The following is a 21691-nucleotide window of genomic DNA, read 5'->3' on the forward strand; positions in this document are numbered from 1 at the left end:
GCTCATTTTAGTGTATGATATGCATTAAAAAAATCTTCCTTAAATCTTCACAAAGCCATCGTAATACTAAAAAACAATTTTACAAAACGCTATTGCTGGCAGATTTACAAAAAAGAGAAGATCTTTACAAAATCCTCCCGCACGAATTCTGGGCGATTCCGTAGGCTCATGTGGGGTTGCATTCCAGCCCCTGGGACGGACAGACCCATGCCAATCCTCCAGCCCAAAACAACCAGAGATCAGAAGCCCAGCTGCTGGGGGGGCTGGCTCCAGTTTTACAATTATAATTAGTCCACTGTTGATGTTGAGGAGACGGAGTCCCAGACCTTGGTTGAGGCTATGGGTGCAGAGCGACTTTCGTCATGCGTGCAATGTCTGATATTTATCCAGGAAGGCCTCTCAGCAAGTCTCAAGACTTGCTTTCAATCGAGTCCTGATTGAGGTGTTTTACCCGTTCCTTTTGGAACGTGCTTGGGGGGTGACAACCCGGTCTTCCGGTCGCAGGATAATGCGCATCCTCCACCACACCCGGCCGAGATCCAAAGGCCCCTAGCGATCCGTGGATTCTCTCAACCCAACGTCCGTAAACATCAGAGGTGTGAGAACATTTGAACAAACACGGGTTCCCCCCCCTGGCCAGATGGAGCAAGGGGACCCCCCTCCCTCCCCCAGCCAGACCCTTCTCACTCACTCCATCGCCCCGACCGCTAAGAGATCTTGCAGCTGTTGTGGGAGCAGTTCGTCTGCGGCGAGAGTGGCGGCCGCGGCCCCTTGATGGACGCCGACTTCTTGAGGCTGCTCCGCTTGGCGGCGCCGCCGCCCGCTCCGCCGGCCCCCGCGGCCGCGTGCACCGAGTACGAGCGGCCGTGCATGGTGAAGGCGTTCATGCCGTTGGCCATGGAGAACGACTTGAGGTGGCTCTTGATGGTGACGGGCAGCGGCAGCTTGTCGATGAGGTGCACCGGTGTGCAGGACACGATGGAACGGCAGCACAGGTCCTGCAGACTCAGCACTGCGGTCGCCGGCAGGGACACGCACAGACAAAGACACCGGTATAGCTCTTAAGACTGTTGGGGGGCAAGTGCTGTTATAGCCAGCACCGATTAAGCACCACACATTTAAGGCTTAGTGGACCCATCCGATATTAGTCGCCCACATTGGTAGGGAGCAGGAATCAACCTCTGATTCACATATGGACATTTATGTACACAAATCCACACGAACAAATAACATGCAAAATTACACATGCGCTCACATATTTACATGCACACCCACACATGCAATTACATTACAACAAGGACATTTACAGACATACATTCCCAATTAACTAGGGTTGCCCTAAATTACGTAATTACAATTATTGCGATAATTTTCCCATAGCTTTGTACTCAGCGTTTGTATTTTATTCCTGTACTGCCACGACCAATAAAGATTTACTTTAAAAGTACAATTCGTTCGACTTAAGCCTTCCTATCATTGTAACTTTACAATCTGCAATTCATATGAAACCCCACATGCTGTTAGTTACTCATGAAATTATTTTAAAAAACTCAAATTAAAGACACCAAAAACCCACTATGCAAGGCATTCATTTATTTACGAGTTTGTTATTTCACAAATGGTTCCATCAGGAAGTAAAATGTCTAATGTTAAGAATTGACCAAGCAACGACGATCAATACGCATTACACCCTAAGCGGAGGAACAACTCGGGAGCAACACATTTTGGGTGGCACGAAGGCCGACCGCCTTACCTCGGTTGGGCCTCCACAGGCGCTCCATCCCGTGCCGCATGAGGACGATGCGCGAGAGCTCGGTGAGCGACTCGGTGATGTTGAAGTTGCAGAGCGGCGACACCTCGAAGAAGGTCATGGCGTGCCTCTCGGCGTAGGCCTGGGCCTGCTCCGTGCTGACGCGGCGCTTGAACGCCAGGTGCAGGCGGTTGCCCACCAGGATGCGCGGGACGCCAGGGGCGTGCTGCGTGGCGCGACGGGGGACAGCGACGGGTTAAAATACCGCCCGGTGAACTCGAACACAATCCAATGCCTGCCTTTCCCACCCACCACCAAACTCTTTGGTTCTTTCGGTAAAGTCACGTAGGTATAAAATACATTTAATCACGACGTTTTGGGCGCAACACAAGCGTCCGTCATCAGGTGGGACAACCACAGCAAGAAACAATTGCTGAAGTGGGCAAAAGGGGCTGCTGTAACAAGAGGCTATATATCTCATTTATTTAATTTTATACCTACGTGACTTTACCGAAAGAACCAAAGAGTATGGATCCCTGCAGTCACGAAAACTTAAAATCTACACCACCACCAAGTTATATCCCAATTGTACCATTCGGCATGCCACTTGCCCTGATTGAGGTGCTAACCCAATCGCAATCAAAACCAAAAACTGTCTGGGGGCTCATTAGAAACGCGTCTAATAAAGTGAACTAATTTAGCACGACGTCTTATCAATTTGTGCAGTCACACACCAGCGTTCACAACAACGTGTCTGCAGCTTTCTGGCAACGACCAGATGAACAGCTCAATCTACAGCACCATAGATCAGGGGACACGCACACAAAGTGGTGTAGCGCTCTATTCAACACGGGGTCTTGTAGCGCACACACACGCGGACGAGCACACCAACAAGCCTCGTGGTAGTGGTGGCGGCCGCTCGAACCGCGCTCCTCACCTCGTCAATCTCCTTGATCCAGCGGTCAATGCCATCGAACGACCAGCGGTTGGTGATGTCGTAGACGAGAACGATGCCCTGTGACACGCACAGAATCGTTCGTTAAAGGAAGGGGGGTGGGGGGCAACACAAAAGTGCGCGCTCGTGCAGTTAGATCGACACACCTCGTTGAGGGTGTCCATTATCCTCTTGACGAACGCTCATTGTCAACGTTATTATCCTGAAACCCCGGCGACCAGAGTTCGATTGCCAGCCACGGCAAAGTAACACTGGTGGCGAGTGACAGCAGAAACGGCCCAGCCCTCCCGCAAACCTCCGCTGATGAAGTTGGGGTCAAAGACTCTTCTTGACCGACATGGCATTGGGAGGTGTTCATTCAGCAGTGGAATAATGAAGGGCTATCACGTTCACTATTTTGACTGGTGGATTGAGCAGGGCTGGAAGCAATTATATTTTTGTTTATGTTATTAACGTTTTGTTTTGTATCATTTATGCCGATGAAACATAAACCACTTCACAGTCGGACTCAATGATGTTTCCCACCGGCTCGCTTCCAGGAATGCAATCTTGGCAAATATTTACTCCAAAGCAGCGAGGGCCCTCAAAACAGCATTGCCTATAAATAAGCACCGCTGTGCCGCGCCGGGTGAATTACTGCACAAATTAACCTCCCCCGCGGCGAGTTCGCTCGGTCACATTTCACGGGACCCTTCTATATCTCCCCGCACCGCAACATTCAAATCGGCCATCGATGCACACAAAGCCATGCTTCTGCTACTTATGATATGGAGCTGTGACCACATCGTCCAGAATGTGCCCCCCCCACGTTGTAACAGTTGGGACTGCGTGGCGGTTGGTGGAGGGGGAGCCAATCCACTGTGGTGGGGGGATGCGGGGCAGCAGTGTTGAGAGTGCAGAGCTGGGGTGGTCACGGTGACGAGAAAGTGGAGCTGCTGCTGCTGGAGGGGCGGGGGGGGGTGTAGTGAAGTGGAAGAGCGGAGCCCAGTTCTATTGGGCTGGCGGAGCAGTGGGGCGCCCCCTTTGGTGGGGCCGTTCGGTAATCGAGTGGAGCAGTGGTGTGGCAGTGAGGCGGTGGTGCGGTTAGGTAGCGGGCAACATGGAGGTGGTGCAGTGCTCACCTGAGCGCCTCGCGAGTACGAGCGGAAGATTGTGCAGAACCGGCCCTGCCCGGACGTGTCCCTGCGGAAAAATCGGGGCAAAGCAAGCGGTTACGACACGGCTCGACACTCACGAGCGACTCGCTCCGACACCACGGACAACACACACACTCCCGCACACACACGTCAAACAACACACACGTCAAACACTCCACCGACAATTTCTTCGCGTGTAACAATCAAAGCTCGTGCCAAGTTATCCGGCAGGGTCGGTGAAGGTGTGGGCAGACTGCTTTTCCAGCAGTGAATAACTATGTATGTATGTTGAACTTCTTCCGCACCGTACGTAGCCAACCGTGCTAATCGGACGTGCGGGAGGAGTGTATGATGATGACGTTAACGAACAATCACCACTCGCATGGCCGGTTTGAGTGATTTGGTAAACATTGCAAACGCGAATGTTCAGGTTTGTTGGGTGGTGGTGGTTTTGACGGCACCGCGGTTAAAGAGGCGACAGATCTCACCACAACTGCAGCTTCACTTTGCGTCCGTCCAGGAGTATGGTCGTGGAGGTGCACACCACACCTGCAAACACGAGGCAGGGTCACCCCCCCCCCTGTTAATTAGTGTCGGCTCCTCATCAACGACGACACTTTTCCAGAAGTGCCAATTGTTCAGCAGTGTCACCCACATAATTAGCCGGCGGGTGTTTTTATTTCCTCTCACGCCAACGGAGTCAACGGACAGCCAAGATTAAAAATAAAACGTCGATGGCAACGCCCGATATAGAAGCGCACACAAGTGTGATTAAACAACAGCAAAGGTTCCACGGGCCTTCGAGCGTCTTAAGTGGCTCGTCTGAACAAGCACGTGCTTGCCAAGACCACTTCCTTGGCCCTCTCCGCCGCAGCAATGAATTTCTTCTATTGGCATGCTCACACGCTCGCGTAAGAGAAACACACCCCCCACCCCTCCATGTGACCTTTTAACAGACTGTTGGGGACAAGTGATGTTAGCTTTGGCATGGCACACGTGGGGGGCTAGGTGCCCAGCACCCCGCCCGGCCACCTTTGTCTTCCTCGTGCTGATGTTTACACACTGCACCAGGTACTCATTTTGAGGCCGAGTCGACCTCTGGGAGGCCCAGTACCGGGTTTAAACATTCGCCACCAATGTTGGCTGTGAGCAGGAATCGAACTCTGGTCGCCGAGTTCATAGCGCAATGCGCTCACCACCGACCCTAATCTGCGCTCACCACCGACCCTAATTTGCGTGTAGCCGCCCTGCGAGACTCCGTCATATCAGGGACACGCCGACATCATGCGGAGGCCGCAACGATCGCCTACTTAGCACAGCAGCAGGCGCTGCGGGCAATGATTGCCAAATAATTGTCACCTGCGTATCGGTGTCACGTGCATATAGCACCTGTACAGGCGTATCACGTGCTTAGCAGGTATCTAACGGTGGGGGCGTCGATTGTGATTCAAATCAAATGAATCATGTTCGTGATGCACGCACTCGTCCACGTACGTGAGCATCGGATTATTTTCAATGTACGAAAATGAAACGTTAATTATATGGCCACGTGACATCTGGGCTCATGGGGGAAACTCAACTGTACAAACGAGATTGTTACAATCACAGAATCAACGCAGACGGCAACAAAAAAGTATAATATAACCACGAACACCCCCGCTTTGTGACGATTCAATGCGCATCGCTGGGCGAGAGCGAATCAACGCGGGTCTAAGGAACGCTGCTGATATCAAAGATGCTGTCAAAACCGGGATGCTGGGCATTCCAGCCCCCGGAGGGAAATGCCCAACGCGAAAAAGTCCGCTTCGTGTTTTTGGGTCGTCGCGTTGAGAGCACTCAAACGATCCTGGGAGAAGAACCGTCGAAACCCATCAATAATTCAGCGAGCTGCAGCAGCGGCGGCGGCTGCAATCGACGCGAGCGCTCCTGAAAGACGCGCATCGGGGCTCCTGGGTCACGCTTTTTATTATTGCGCTGCCCTGCATCAAAGCCATGCGACTACTTAAAAAAAATGACGGATTAAATAACGGCGGCCGCGTCGCTTATGATAAGCGCACGTGTCTATTTTTTTGTCTAATCCCTCCGAACGTAGCAAGCAGGGGTCCCTCCGGCCCGCATAGAGAGGCGGGGGAGGGTGGGGGCCACTCCACAGGGGCCTCATGAAATGGAAATAACTTTTCAGCAACTCCGAGGTGGCAGCTTCCCTGCAGACGCTCCACCGGGGGTGGCGGTGGGGGGGGGATTCAGCGGAGATGGCGGCGACTCAAAGAGACGGGCACAAAAGGGAAACGCCGGCCTCGGCTGCCAGACAGCACTGATTCCCTCGCAGGAAAATTGAAGAAGAAAAAAACGGAAATGTGGCGCGGCGAAAGGGAGCGTGACCCATCGCGGCCTCGCCACGAGCCAGCTGCTCCGCCGGTCTTCACGCGCGTTTCATCCGGGCTGCAGGGGAAAGTGAGAAAAGGACATCTCTGCAGTCACTCGGCAACAGTCAAGTCACGCGGCTACCGCAAGTGGTGAGAGGGTGAAGATTCGACCAAAAACATCCAACGGTTGGATGCTGAAGAAAGCAGCTTCCTCCACTCTCGTGTCACGGGGTCGCCTTTCGTGATCGGCGGACAGACGCCACTTTGGGCAAAGAGTTGTCATTGGCTTGTCCTAGGCCGAGCCAAAACCGATAAGGAGTGTGCAACTTAATGTGGTCACCGAGTTGAACGACCTGTGAACATCACATAATAATGTTATTATTTCTAAAGGGTGCATGTGAATACAATGGGCTTACTGTGTACACTGCAGGTCTCCCTCCCAAAGCACACTTTTGCCTGCGTATTAGATCAAATTAAACGATCGATTCGCACGCGAGCTTCCACAGCGAGGGGATAGGAACCCGAACCATCGCGGGGGGCTGGCAATGTCGTCGCGAGACACGGCGGGGCTGAGAGCCCCGAGGCAGCTACTTGGCATGAGTGACCGAGCTGTGAGAGCACGGAGGGAGAGAGGGTAGCACACACAATGGCAACACCCCAGCCATCATCCCCGCGGGCGGGCGATCGCGAGGGCTCCCCGTGTAATCCAGAAAACGTCACTCGATAACCCAGTTTGGCCGGGCGTGCCTCGACTGGCCCAAACAAGCCTCGCAAACCAATTTGATATTTCCACCACCAATCGAGAAGCCATCGTCGGCTCTTCAAAGTGAGCACGGGACTTGTTCCGTGCCTCCTCTCTTCCCCACCCTACTGTGTGTTTAAGCCCCGGGCATTCTGCAGACAATGGGTTGGCGCATCACCATTTACGAGATGAACGCACACGGCGGCATTTCAGTGCGGGAAATACTTTCTGGTTATTGCATTTGAGACTCGAGCTAGTTTTAGCGCCACCTTCGCTGCCGTTTCATCACCACGGCTGGCCGGGGACACCGGGGGGCTCATCCGTGATCAACTTTTCGTAGGAATTTTTTTTAAATCACTTAATCGTCGCAGTTTTTGTTTTTAAAAGGCACTAAAAACCACACTTTTTTTTTTAGAAACAACTTCACGTCAACTCTTGCCCAAGGAGGCCAAGTCGCGGTCCCTTACCGCACGGGATAATTGCCTGCCGGTAATGCCGCACCAAAACGTCTGCACTGCCACCAAATGGCCCTCATTAAAAGCCGACCTTTTCAATTCACCGTGACCTCGTTTCGGATGCGCGACCGCTCGCCCGACCTCCGCTCGTCACAGTAACCGAGAGGCAGACAGGGGCCGGGCCGAGCTGCACGGCCATCTGGCCGGGGCCAGAAAGATCCGACGCAGGTGCGCGCGCGCGCATGTAGATGGTGTGCTTATAATCCCCGAGTCGATGGGCGCAAATGTGCTCACTCAAGATAAGTGTCTTAATCCAGCGACGAATTACCGCTAATTTTATACGCAAAAGCCCCATCCCGCACAAATAAGCACGCCGCAGATCATCCTCTCACCGCAATTACATACCGGTTTGCGACACGCGTCAAGGCGCTGTTAATGAGCAACACTTGAAGCTGCGCGCCAACGTATTAAGTCGCTGCCATCTGGTTAGAAACGTCCACTGAGAGCCACGGACGCGTTCGCGCCGCGAGCCACGGACGGCTGCGTCTGTGGCCCACGCGCCGTCGTGGCGACGCACGTCACGGAATTGACCGATTAACGAGGAGAAACAAACGCCCGCTTGTGTGAGAACACAAGCACCACAACTAAATCTTGCTCACAAGTAAAAACAATCATGACTTAGTTATTCATTGAAATGGTGGCCACAATTAAATCTGTTGTGTGTAAAAGCACACGCAACATTATAGGTGGCGGAAATTCTTTTCCCGAGCAGCCTAAAAATTTAGAGACCGGTTTTTTGTTTGGCGGCGCTTAAATATACGACTCTGTTTTTCTCATGACCCTCCGCGACCTCTGCTGCCGCTGCCCCGCTCTGCCGCATTACCGGCACACAAGCCTCGGGGGTCGTGGCCATCCTTCCGCACCTGACAACACCGCTCAATGAAAACTAAGCGTCGGGAGGAGGGAAACACAATTTGAAAAGATTTATTTTATCACAAAGGCCCCCTCCGAAAGGATCGTCTTTCGTGCAACGCGATCGCGAGCTTCCTGCGTTGCACGGAGGCCCCTCGGCGTGCAACTCTTACGGCCTTGCGCTGCCCGTGCGGACGACGAGACCACGACGCCAACGCACTTCGTTGGCGTCGAAGCTCTCGGGCAGCGGCCGAGCCGCGCGCGGTGCACAATCCACATTTGAAAAGATGACGATACTTTGAAAGTGTCAAGACGCAACATGGGCGCTTGCAGCGTTATAATTTTTTTTTATATATACGCGAGATAAACACGACTCTCTGCCCCGCTGGGGGATTTATCTGCCTTTTGACAAACGCCATGAACGGGCAGACTTCAAACGGATTTTGTTTTTCTTTCTCAAAAGATGGATGACGTCTTTCAAAAACCAGGGCGCGTTGTCAACGACTCATTGAGAATGCGCGCGTTGCGTCGGGTGCAGCCACTCCCAGTGACAGCGCCGCAATGCCAAGAATGTGGAGGAAGAGTGACTTTGAACCTGTTCAACACAGGTGAGTGCATTACCAGCCTTCCCTCGCGCGAGATTCACCCAAACAGTTCATTGTGCGGTGCCTCCTCTCGACGCCGGACTCATTGGGGAGAGAGCCTTTCCCCGTGTTATGGGCAACAGTCGTAGGCGCCACTGTGGCTAGGAGATGTTGACTACTTCGCCTGGTGTACAGGAGGTCGTGGATTCGATCCCGACCCTGACGCCTGCTGTATATTTGGAGTTTGTGTGTTCTCCCCGTGGTCGCGTGGATTTTTCTCCAGTGCAGCTTAAGCTGAGTCACCCACCATCACCATTAGACAGAGAGGGAGGCCTGAGAGGTTGACTGTATCTGGCAGACAATGTACTTTGTATATTTGTAATTTTTTTAAAATCATCACCAATGATGATGCTTTGCCATCTCCTGGCTGCGTCGCACTGCGGGTCTGAGACAATCGGAGGCCCGAGTCGATTCAACGCATTAATAGATTATTTGGATAATTATTAACATTTTGTGAACGGGGAAGGGTCTCTCTCGTCGGCACGGGTTCACGCAAACTCATTGCGCTTGCAACGTCACACGCGTGACAGAGAACTGATCCTCTCCACACGCGCACGCTTCGGCCTACACCCGTGCCGGTTGAGCACAGAAAATCCGCTCGGCGACCTCTCGAAACCAACGAGAGCACGACTCGAGCGAGACAGATCGCTCCAGCCACGCTCATCCAATCCGGCACGTGCCTGGCCTGACCGATCGGTTGAGCAGAAGGCCCCCCCCCCCTGGCACGCGGCCACCAACCCCACCCCCCCTTCAAACCCACCACCTCCATCTGGCTGCCTCTCCGATCGGCCCCAGATTTCCAACAAAACACAACACGTGCCTCCCCAACGGGACATCCCCCACCCACCCAGCCTCCCCCACCCTTTCCCTACCACCGGCCACGAAGGCACTCTGGTGAAAGCCCACATGCTTTATGTGTGTGCGTGCGTGCGTGAGTGCATGCGGGCAGCGCCGCCGCCGCCACTGAAATGATATACTCCAGCATTGGGAAAGTCTAAACTTCCGGAGGTCAAGCAGCAGCCATTGTGTGCAGAGGAGCGCGAAGACAAACCCATCGCTTGCAGTCCCACCGAAGCCACTGGGTCACGCGGGGCCGACGTGAACCCAATCAACATCCGTCGGTTGTTCTCATTGGGATCGTGATAATTCCCTAAAGGTCCCTCCAGGATAGAGAATAGGGTGGCTATTTTTGTTTCCGACAATATTTTCCCTTGCAGACGAGCTACATTCCGTGTTTTTTTTTCCATAACTGTACGGCTGTTAAACATCCATTTAGAACTATTACACCGCCGTGTTCAATTGGAATTCGTTTTGAAATAACACGTTTTAATTAAGCACAGTGCGGTTTTATATGAATTATGGCACGTAAACCAATTTATTTAGGGACGTAAATAACAAGGACTTCCATTTCCCAGTGCCTTTATTCGCAACTAGATAAGAGCGGCACATTGGTGGGCAGAGCTGTAGCGCAGTGCCCTTTGAACCCGGCGAACTTGAGTACGATTCCAGCTCACAGCTCTAACATCAGTGGCGAGTGAAACTGGAACCGGTCCTGCCACCCCCACACCCCCAGCCTTCGCCAACCCACACTGACCACAAGTGGTGAAGTATGATCAAACAAACCTCCATAAACGATACGGTGCGGAGGGGGGCCCTTTATTCAGCAGCGAATTCTCAAAAGGGCCGTTAAATATTCAATTGAGACCCCCTCAGAGACCAACAAATGTGTTATTTTACCACATCCCTCAGTGTTGTATCTTTGTATTTTATTTCTGCATTGCAATGTACCGTTTGTCAATAGCTGACCATGGCCATTGTTGCGGACTAACACTGCCTCGTACATAATCGCATTTTTCTATTACAATGCATTGCTAATGATGAATCTGGCAAGTGCTATTGTCATTGTTGTGCTTGTACACCACTGCCCGTGTACAAGCACAACACTGTTTCACGAAATACTCAACGGCACACAAAACGACCCACAGCAGTGGGAGTCTGCAGCGCTCGGTTAATATTTGGACAATCAGCTTGCCACAGTGAAAGATTTTCGTGAAAAGACTGCCGGGGTAAGCGCCGTTAGCAAACACCTCTAGGGGCTATACGTGGCACACGAGAGGGTGCTATGGAGAGCGCCATACCCGGCCACCTATGTCTCCCAATGTCGACGTTTAAACACCACACAAGGTACCTAGTAAACAAAGGGGAAGGCCCAGGACCCGTTCAGATTTCCCGCAGTGGCCCCGTGACCGGCAATCGTACACCAGGTCGCCGGATTCGCAGCACGGTTTCGCGTTGACCACCGCGCCGCCGCTCCCCGCTCACACAACGGAGCCTCTGATGTGCGACGGAGGCCCCGTCGACACAGCAAAGCGACCAAACCTCCCGTCGAGTGGCTCCGCACCTCCACCAGCAGCTCACGCCTCGCTTACAGCTGTTGTTCATTTAACCCCGCCACATACCCAGGAGAAAAATGCCACTTTGCTGTGCAAATTATTTTTTGTTTCTACCCCCCCCCTCCCTAAAAACAAGCTACGCTGTAAAGCTGCAACCGATTACTTTGAGCGCGAGCACGTGCAATAGACAGCGCAGTCACGAGAATGGTAATTAACACACGGGCGGCAAGCGGTCGAGGAAGGCTGTCCGTGACGCCAGATGAGTGAAAGGTCCTTGTGCGGCCAATTCTACGGCGTCGTCAGAACATGTACGTGTGTACGTGTGTGTGCTGCTCTTGCGTCGCGGTTAGCGCTACGCTGCGCTACGAACCCGGCGACCCGGGTTCGATTCTCGCTCATGGCCAACACCAGTGACGATTATCTGAACCGGTCCTGGGCCTCCCCAAGGACGACTCTGCCTCAAATGATTACCCGGTGCGGTGTGTAAAACATCGCCGCTGGGGAGACAAAGGCGGCCGGGCGTGGTGTTGGCCACCCACCCCTTCGTGTGGCGTACCGGCCTTCATTAGGTGCTAGCTAACAGCACTTGCCCCAACAGTCCGTTCAATCTATATGGGGGATCTTTACCTTTGTGCTGCTCTAAGACAGATAAACGAAGCTTCAGAGAAAGGACTGCACAATCACAGCGAAAAGGCAGAAGGTGCCAATGACGAGGTGATCTTGCCTCGTCCTTCACGTTGCCCGCGGAAGTACCACCGCCTCCTACTGTAGGGATCCTGGATAAGGTTTCAGGGATTCTGAATGAGGTTATCGGAATGTTCTGGCCAGTTTCCTTGTTCTAGTTTTAGCTGCAATTAGGCAGTTCTATGTTTGGGGGGCATTATGCTGGAGCAGTTGACTGGTCAAACGGATTTTTATATATTTGTTGGTCGCTTTAAAATGTCAGCCTTTGGGAATGTACTTCACACCTTTACTACAATAAATTGGGCCACATTTCAACTTGTTCACCAGTCGCTCAATGCATTGTTTTGCCATAAATCCTTGCATCGAATAAAAAATTCGAGTGGATTCTAGCCACAGATCTTTTCCCACCCGCTCCGACTCCCACACTGGCGTGCGGCCCGGGGTTTGGGCCGGCGTTTGGGCCGGCGTGTGGGCCGGCGTGCGCCGCGGCGTTTTGCGTAATGCCGAGACAACACTGGGGGGACGGCGGGTCCGCAAACCGAGGTGCAGCGCAGACGAGGGCCTTTAAAGAAGCTCCCCGATGGAAGTGCCCCGTGTTGTTATTTAATGTGAAGCACGCCGCCCGTCACAACGGAAAGCTCTGTTGGGGGGGGGGGCGGGGGGGGGCATGCCTTGGAAAGTCTCCGCTGAAGGAAAATCGCTTTCTTTAACGGGACCGCACCCGGATCCCGCATAGTCATCAAACAACGTCGAGCACTTTATACGGTTACTACCGTGCCGCGTCGCACCGCGTCGCACCGAGGCGGCGATGAGTTTATCGTAGCAGGAGCAAACATGAGAGTAAAAACGTAGTGTTCAAAATGACATTTGTTTTTGGTGCCTGCTTGCGCACCACTGGCAATGGAGACGTACAATTGCAGTTGTTATTGTGCACGTACACAGCCCTGTTTGAGAATCGACTACTGGATGAGGGTCTCCCCACGCCGTGCGCACCATTGGACCGTTCTCTTCACCACACTTGCCAGCGCGGGTTGGTGAAGGTGGAGCTCACAGAAGTCAGGGCCACAGGTAGTGCAGTACAACTATTGATTTTGCTGCACTGCCACCACATAACCCCTGCAGTCTATAACAACCGGCCACGCACGGTGGTCACACCCATCCAAGTACTCTCCAAGTTCAGCCCTGCTTAGCTTGAGATCTGACAAGACCGAACACATTGTGGGCAAGTTGGTCATATCATTACGTGACTGTAATTATCACGACAGCATCATTCTATTGAACTCATCTCAATTTTTTTTTTTACAAGACGGCTCGTGAAGGGGGTTTCTGCCTTCGGCGAGGGGGGAGTGGGCGATATTGGCCGCAAAAAGATCGTTACTTAATTGTTAGTCTATTAATCGCTTTAATCGATCCAGCCCTAAGGGTGTCTATTTACGACGAAGCCTGTATGCAGCCGACACCAGGACACAGCCAACCAGCTGGGGTACAGGTGAGCATGAAGGGCAAAAATATATAAAGTATGAGCTTGTTTATATTTCTTAACACTCTTAATAAAGTCTCACAAAACCAATGTTTGTTTTTGAAGGTATAAACTATAAATCCCATTGCCGCACAGAGAAAGTAACAAAAAACACGGAGGATAAACGGCTCGTTCTGTCAACTACAGGCCCCGCCAATAATTTAACATTCAGTGTTATTGTAAACCCCATCACAGCGTGCCTTAGCAAATGCCGTGCTGGTTATTTCTGTAGGCCATTTGACATTCCATGCACTCGTTTAAATGGCACAATGTGAGTGATAGATCAAACATTAAACGTGAAAAATATTTACAGTAAATATAACTAACCACTACAGACCAAATCTTACAAATTCACCTCTAGGCATTTAGTTGCCAGGTCAGGATGTTATCGTCACAACTCTTTGTGCATTTCTCGCACTGAGAAAGTTGCACGCTGGACATGTTATTACAGTAAAAGCGCGCTATAGCGCAGATGTCGGGGGACATAACACCTACGTTATAAATTTCGATTTAAAGCTTTCGTGACTGCAGGGATTCATCTTCTTGGTTCTTTCGGTAAAGTCACGTAGAATGGAAATAATAAAATAATGTATATAAGAAAGGGTTTCTCAACGTCTCCGTATATATGTGCGTACTCTATCTCCGTGTCTCCGTGTCTCGTATTCCCAACTGGGCATGCGAGGCCGAGGGACTTGAGGGCCGGGGTGGTGGCTGGCGGCTCTCTGCCCTACTGCGCCACGACCAATGGAGAAGGGAGCGTGGGGGAGGTTAGGGCCTGGATCGGCCACTGAACCCGGACCATGTTGGCACGGACCACCACCGGTGATCTTAATTCCTCTTCGCCTTCCATCCATTCCCCACAAGCGGCGTTACATCAGGCTTTCGCTGTAGCTCTGCACCAATTGTGACACGCGCAAACACATGCGATCGCAACGTGGGGCTGTGTGAGGCTCGGTCAACTGCAAATGCCTGGTGGCTCACGGTTCCTCGATTTTCACCTCCGCTTAGACTTGCCACGAGTGGTGGCCCCAATTGAGTCACGGTCCCGAGTGTGACAAAGAGCGCAAAGGGCACGAAACAAGCACAGGCGACAATCAGCATGGCGCGCGACTGAAAGCAATACAAGAAGCGAAGCAGCAGAAGCATTTTTCATGAGCTAATTTGTAGAGGCGTTTAAAACCCACTGCTATTCGCGAACAACTGCCAACTGCTTCAGTTTTTCCAAGTGATTTTTTTTTTACAGGATAAAAAGTTCTGGCGCCTGTGGCTCATCTGTTTCGTTTGCCAAATTTAATTCATCATGAATTTTGTTTAAATGTCCTTTTGGCGGTAAGGCTGCTATGGCCAGGCACTTTATTTACTCATCATTATCATAATTTATCGTGTTTATACCGCGCATGCTATGTAGTACATCTCGAGTTGAACAACTCAAAGAGCATTGCCCATGTCAAGGAAAGGTATGTTACGTAAAACACATTGTATCAGCACGCCCAACACGATGACTCAACAGCTGTCAGTCCCACTGCACTTTAGCGCACACGATGAGCCCCCATTCATTCGCTCTCTATCCAAAGGCTATCTCCTTTGGGGAGCTCATCCTTCTTGCAGTTACCTCGTGTTCTTACAACATAATTTACAGTACTTGTATAGTACTGTATCGCGATTCTGAGCCATGACAGGAGCATTGGCACCGTACACCTTTGAACCCTGGAACGAGTCAATCACGGCGTTGCGACAGTAAAAACAACACCAAAGCAGTTTCCTGGTCAAACAAGCGTAGGGTGGCCGGTGACACTCATCTCCTATTTACAGACCCGAGACAACATGTGGAAATTCCACATTCCTATGGCTGCGATGACTGCTCACACAGCAGTTGTCATCTCAGTTACCGCGCAGGGATGAGTGGTGGTTGTTGGGTGGACCCACAAATGAATATGAATGACCGAACCCGCAGCTTTACTGTAGCTGTGTATCATTATCATCATTAATGACACTGCAATCACAGCGATGCCGCTGTACCGTGGTCTCTGTACCAGTGGCGATCTGGAGAGGCACCCACCACACAGTCAATCGCGCTCACTGCACCGCGCGCATCTGGATACCTCATCATCTCCGGCGACACGCGGCTCTCTGTTTAAACCGCCATCAGGAGAGAGAAACAAACAACATCGGGACGGACGGAAGTTGAGGCTATCCGCCACACCGACAGACAATGGGTGATTCTGCGGTCACGATTTAAAAAACCAGGGAGCACTGAACGCCGCTCACTGCCCTGCCTGATTGTTGTCCATCATTTCACACTTTCTCCTGAAGCCCCCCGTCCTACTGGCTCGCTCACGTGGCCACCACACACACCCGCGAACAATCCGTACGCAGGATGCTCATCAACTAACTCCCCATCCACCCCCGCCATACGAAAGAGAACGTTTCCACCTTCCCGCACTGAAGGGGCAAACTTCACTGCCAGAATCGTCGTCAGCCGTCTCTGCACAACATGGATGATGATGATGTTGTTGTAAGGGACGCGTTAACGTGCTGGTTGTTTTGAATTTGTCGGGCATGCAGTAGAACTGCGGCCACACCTGCACAGAAGGGACCACCCTTCCCATCTCGCAGCGAAAACACGATTGTTGTTTTCAAGACTATTCATCCATCCTCGCGAGAGTTTAATCTTTTTTGTTTTTACATTAATTGTTTATATATACCGAGACCTGCGATGGGATACGTGCCGCTTTCGAATTGATGATTGCCGCGAGATGTTTGATGGTGAAACTGCTGACGACGACGTTCATTGAAGATTACGACCAAAGAAGACTTGCTGCTAATGCCGAAGATGATGCCGTTGATTATGAAGCTTACTTATTCCGAAGACGATGCTGCTGCTGCCGAGTGATACGATGCTTTCCATGTCTTGCTAACGCCGCTGTTTGTTACCGATGCTGATCACGCCGAGGCCGCTGTCATCACTACTGACGATGCCGACTTTCACAGTGGCACGCCGCTGCTTACCCACCCGCCTGAGCACCGCGTCAAGCTCCATGCTGACGGGGCCTACCCGCCATGTGGCTTGCTCCCCAGGAGCATGCCTCCAAGTGCAGCCGCCCAGCGCTTGGAGGTCTCAGCAACACCGCAGACGGGGGGGGGGGGGGGCGGACACACTCCAAGACTGCTGCTGCTGCCCCCCCTAGACTGGCCCGAGACTGATGATACTAGACCGGTACTCGATTGGTACTCAAGTGATCCTCGACTGGCACGAGACTGCCGATGCTCGACTGATGCCCACTCACCGACTCCGCTGTAGAAGGCGGCCTCGTTCTCGGCGTCCTGGTTGAGCGTGGAGAGGATCTCGCCCTTGCCCACGTCGCTGTCGCCCACGAGGAGGAACTTGAGCAGGTAGTCGTGCGTCTTCACGGGGCTGCCTCGATTCGACATGACTCAGGCGCTACCTCCGCGTCGTCCGCATGCTTCGCGCTCACGACGGAAGCGTGCGCGAGAGAGAAAGAGAGGAGAGAGGGAAGATAGGGGAGAGAGAGGAGAGAGAGGAGAGAGGGGAGAGAGAGGAGAGAGGGGAGAGAGAGGGGAGAGGGGAGAGGCAGCAACACCACCGCGAAGCCCGCGGATTTCTCAAGCCGAGGCCTAGCGACGCGATGCCGAAGACGCCGACCCTCGGATAGATTGCCCGCCGGGTTCGGTGCCTCCACCCTCGGCCTGGAGAATGAATGCCCGGGCACCGGTCCGTACCCTGGCAGCCTGCGGTGGCGACGCCTAACAAACGACGAGCCCGTGTGGACGCTGCTCGATCACTCGCTCGCTCTGTTTAACCGAGTGGTGTCGTTGTTGTTGTTGTTTGTTGTTCTTGTTGTTTGTCTCCGTCTCTGCCTGCAGACCGCGAGCTGAAGTTGTCCGCGCGCTGCGTAACGCGACCTCAACCTGGCCTCGCGGGTCGCCACTGCGCATGCGCACGCCCCACCCCCACCGTCCCCCATAGTGGGCGTTGCGAAAGTAACGAGAATCCATTCCAGCCGTAGAATATTCCAGTTTACCATGGGAGTCCAGTTTACCATAGGAGTCCAATTTACCATGGGAGTCCAATCTGTCATAGCAACCCAGTTTACCATGGGAGTTCCAGTTTACCATGGGAGTCCAGTCTGTCATAGCAACCCAGTTTACCATGGGAGTTCCAGTTTACCATGGGAGTCCAGTTTACCATGGGAGTCCAGTCTGTCATGGAAACCAAGTTTACCATGGAAATCCAGTTTACTATGGGAGTCCAGTCTGTCATGGGAGCCCAGTCTGTCATGGAACCCAGTTTACTATGGAAATCCAGTTTGTATGTTTAACTTCCTTCGCACCATACCATGGAAGTCCAGTTTACCACGGGAGTCCATTTTACCATGGGAGGCCAGTTTACTGTGGGAGTGAAATTTACCATGAGCAGGGGTCAGCAACCTGCGCTTCCAGAGCCGCATGCGGCTCTTCAAGGACTGTGTCGTGACCGTTATTAATTCAGGACCACCACCGTCTCGCATTCACCACGCAGTGCAAGTACGCCTCTTGAGGTATTGAAACAAACAACAATTCTCTTCTTATTCTTGTTATTTTGGTTGCCGAACCCTGGCGATAGGGAAATCCCCAGTGGGGGCTCAGGTGCAGTGGTGAGTGTGGTTGGCATGTGCCCTGGGCGCAAGGAATCAAATGGGGCCCTCTGTCCGAATGACCCCCCCCCCTCCTTCACTACTCAGATTGGGGTTCGGGGGGGTCCCGAGACATGGCTGTGGGGGTGTGGGGTTGCCTGGGGGTGCGCTCTGGCGAGGGAGGAACAGGCCCCACAGGGCGCCTACGCGGGCACTCTGAAAACTGATTTCAGAGATGTTGGCGAATTTATTATTCACGTGCCGCAAGCGATATGCAATTAGGGCCATAGCCACAAACATCCACTCGCAGGGCGGGGAGATGAAGGGGAAAGGTCCATTAACCGGTTCCCCTGAGATACAACCAGCCCCGTTCGTGTGGTATTGTAGACTCATTTATGAATGCCCACTGCTGTGGAGCCATTGGGATTGGCAGCGACCAAATTACCCTGGATGCACCCCCGTCTCGTCAGAATCTCGGACACTAAACAGTTCACTTTGGTTACAGTATCTAGGATGGCAGACCACCAGGGCTTGCAAGATTTGTGTTGTTTTGTTATGCGTGGGACTGTGAGCTGGCGCCAGCACACGTCACTGCTTCGTGTCATCCCGAGCGCGCCTCGTACGCGTGGTGGAGTTTCTCTCCGGGTTCGATGGCTTCCTCCCCACACGAAGCCAAAACAATCGTTGGCGAGAATGTGCGAAGCATGTCAACGTCGCAGGGCCAGGAACGGCGCTAGTGGGATGCCTGGGTCGGCCCTGCAACCGATGAATTGTACAGAAGTTCACTCTCCTCCTTATGGGTGGGGCATCGCTGTTATGGTGGTGCCCTACTCTATTAAAGATAGAACCGGAGGCAGGCGTGAACAGGAAACACCCTTCAAAAGTCTTCAAACTCAGCGAAAGTTTACACCATTGGAACCTCATTTGCCAGTAAAAAATATGATAATTGGTTTCTTTACCCTTCTATCTGGCAACAAAACTGACACCTTTTTTACAAGGAGTCATGTTTACATAGACCACAATACCTGCAGTCATAATGCAAACAAAAAACATAACTCTGAGAATTATGTTTTTTGTTTGCATTATGACTGCAGGTATTGTGGTCTATGTAAACATGACTCCTTGTAAATAAGGTGTCAGTTTTGTTGCCAGATAGAAGGGTAAAAAAAACAATTATCAGCGAAAGTTGTCCGGGTAAATTGCTGTTATTGTCATTTACAATGCATCAGAATCGTGTAACGTGAAACGTCACCGATTCGGCCTAACGCTGCAGCTTCTCCCTTGAAACACAGATGTCTGTGGTCTCCACGGGCTTTCGTATGGTTACTCGAATAAAGGTAATCTACGACACATCCTGCCCTTTCTAGCAAGTGCTTATCAACCTGTCATCAGCCACCCGCAATCGATCCACTGCTGGATGAAGGGCTCCCCAAGCGATTCTGATGTAATAACCCGGCTGCAATCTGTACACGTGCTTATTTCAATCGCTCCATCTCCACGGTGAGACATCGTTTGTGTCGACTACCGCCCACCGTACCCTCTTCTAGCGGCCTGTTGTGCCCACAGCCACCTGGTTTTCTGAACAAAGACAAAGATCCCCTGTGTAGCCTTAACAGACCGTTGGGGCAAGTCCTGTTAGTGAGCACCTATGAAGGCCGGAACGGTACACGAGGGGGTGGGTGGCCAGCACCACGCCCGGCCGCCTTTGTCTCCCCAGTAGCGATGTTTTACACACCGCACCAGGCACTCATTTGAGGCCGAGTCGACCTAGAGGAGGCCCAGGACCAGTTAGGATAATCGTGTCTGGTGTTGGCCGTGAACGGGAATCGAACTCGAGTCGCCGGGTTCGTAGTGCAGCGCGCTCACCGCCACACTACCGCTCCCCATGCGTTTTCTTAACGGTGGTGTTAAGAAAACGATACCACGAACATCGCCAGTGAGAAAATGGAACAAAAATGCTGCAAGGTGTGCACGGGAACATGGGAAGGGGGAGGGGTGCATGCTAGGTAACAATGAGATACAGAAGGAGGAAGAAACAAGTGAAACGGCGACAATACACAAGCTTGAGTTTACATTAGGGAAGGGACAATTTCAGTAATTGTAATTAAATATAAATGTAGAAATGCAGCCGTTTGGCAATCCACTGCTGGATGAGGGTCTCCCCAGACTTCACGAGTAGAAAATAAAATAATTAGTAGATCAATTAAAAAGCCACTGCAACCTCAAAAGAATAAATATTTAGTAGGAGACGTTTCGGCCAATGGCCCTTTTTCATAGGACATACTTCACTATTCTGATGAGGGGGCTGGTGGTGGAGAAGAATGGGGTGGGGGGGAGTAAGTACAGTAGGATAAATATTAATCTTGCAATTCCTGTCCGTGGGAAAAGCAGGTAGACCGGCTCTGTGTGAATCAGGGCTTGGTCGGAGAGGAGGGAGTGCAAGGGCGGGGGTAGAGGGGCGGGAGAGGGTGGTGAGGTAATGAGATAAAAATGAGCTCACCCCCTACTGCCACGCAGCAGGCCTCCACAGCGATTCCCGCGCGCCACGCGTTGAGTGCTGTCCCCTCGAATGCCGTGGCGGGGTTTCTCGGAGCCCTGCGGTCACGTCCCTCGATGATGCAAAAACAACCCACAACCCCTTACTTTGAAATAAACGCAAAATAGACCGCGCATCCCCAATGTATAGCAGGACCCCTCCTCCAGATGAACACGATACTCCCCCCTCCCCCCCAATCATGGATAAATGGTCATCATCACCGTCATCAATATTATGTTCGTAAAAAAAATGTGCACGTCGATCCATGTGCGTCGTTTAACCGCGCCAGGACACACGCGTGCGATTCGACAGCCAGACAGTTCACACGCATGGGTTTACGGCACTTCAGGAATTCGGCTATTATTTTATAATTATTGACATTTATTTTTTCTGGACAAAATTACCGGCATGAGGTGACGAAGCCAGCCAGCCAGCCCGCCAGCCCAGTGATAATGCCCGCTGGGTCTTCGACAGCCACGGTTAGGCTGCATCGGACACCGTCTGACGTTAATTGAAAATTCAGTGGCAAATAGATCGTGGCCGGAGTGGGAATCGGAGCCGCATTCCAATCAGGTTGATTCTCCTTTGTTGGGTCTATTGGCCCACAATGCATTGTTTCATGAAATACAGGGTGCTTCAAATAAATGTGAACACTTCTGAGAATGTACAACAAGACCACTATGAAGGCCGGCACGGCACACGAGGATGTGGGTGGCCAGCACCACGCCCCAGCAGCCTTTATCTCCCCAGTGGCGATGTTGAAACATCTCACCAGGTCCTCATTTGAGGCTGAGTCGACCTAGGGGAGGCCCAGGAACGGTTCAGATAATCGTCACCAGTGTTTACCGTGAGCGGGAATCGAACCCGGTTCGCCACGTTTGTAATGCGGCGTATCGCTAACCGCACGACTCGTACGCACACTGCGCTAACCGCACAGACTCGTACGCACACTCACGCATCTGATG

At 52.2% G+C, this 21691-nt stretch overlaps 1 protein-coding gene across 1 annotated transcript; it reads right to left on the minus strand.

The window, feature by feature from the left end:
* Positions 1 to 692: 692 nt before the first annotated feature.
* Positions 693 to 17517, minus strand: LOC144940815 (ras-related protein Rab-40C-like). Its single transcript, XM_078867244.1, has 6 exons — positions 16844 to 17517; positions 4330 to 4390; positions 3827 to 3887; positions 2688 to 2765; positions 1754 to 1976; positions 693 to 1012 (listed from the first exon to the last, which is right to left on the minus strand). The coding sequence occupies exons 1-6, from the start codon at positions 16986 to 16988 to the stop codon at positions 708 to 710; spliced, it is 873 nt and encodes a 290-aa protein (XP_078723370.1). The 5' UTR covers positions 16989 to 17517; the 3' UTR covers positions 693 to 707.
* Positions 17518 to 21691: the final 4174 nt, after the last annotated feature.

The sequence above is a fragment of the Lampetra fluviatilis genome, chromosome 23 (assembly GCF_964198595.1).
Source record: "Lampetra fluviatilis chromosome 23, kcLamFluv1.1, whole genome shotgun sequence".
Taxonomy (NCBI): Eukaryota; Metazoa; Chordata; class Hyperoartia; order Petromyzontiformes; family Petromyzontidae; genus Lampetra; species Lampetra fluviatilis.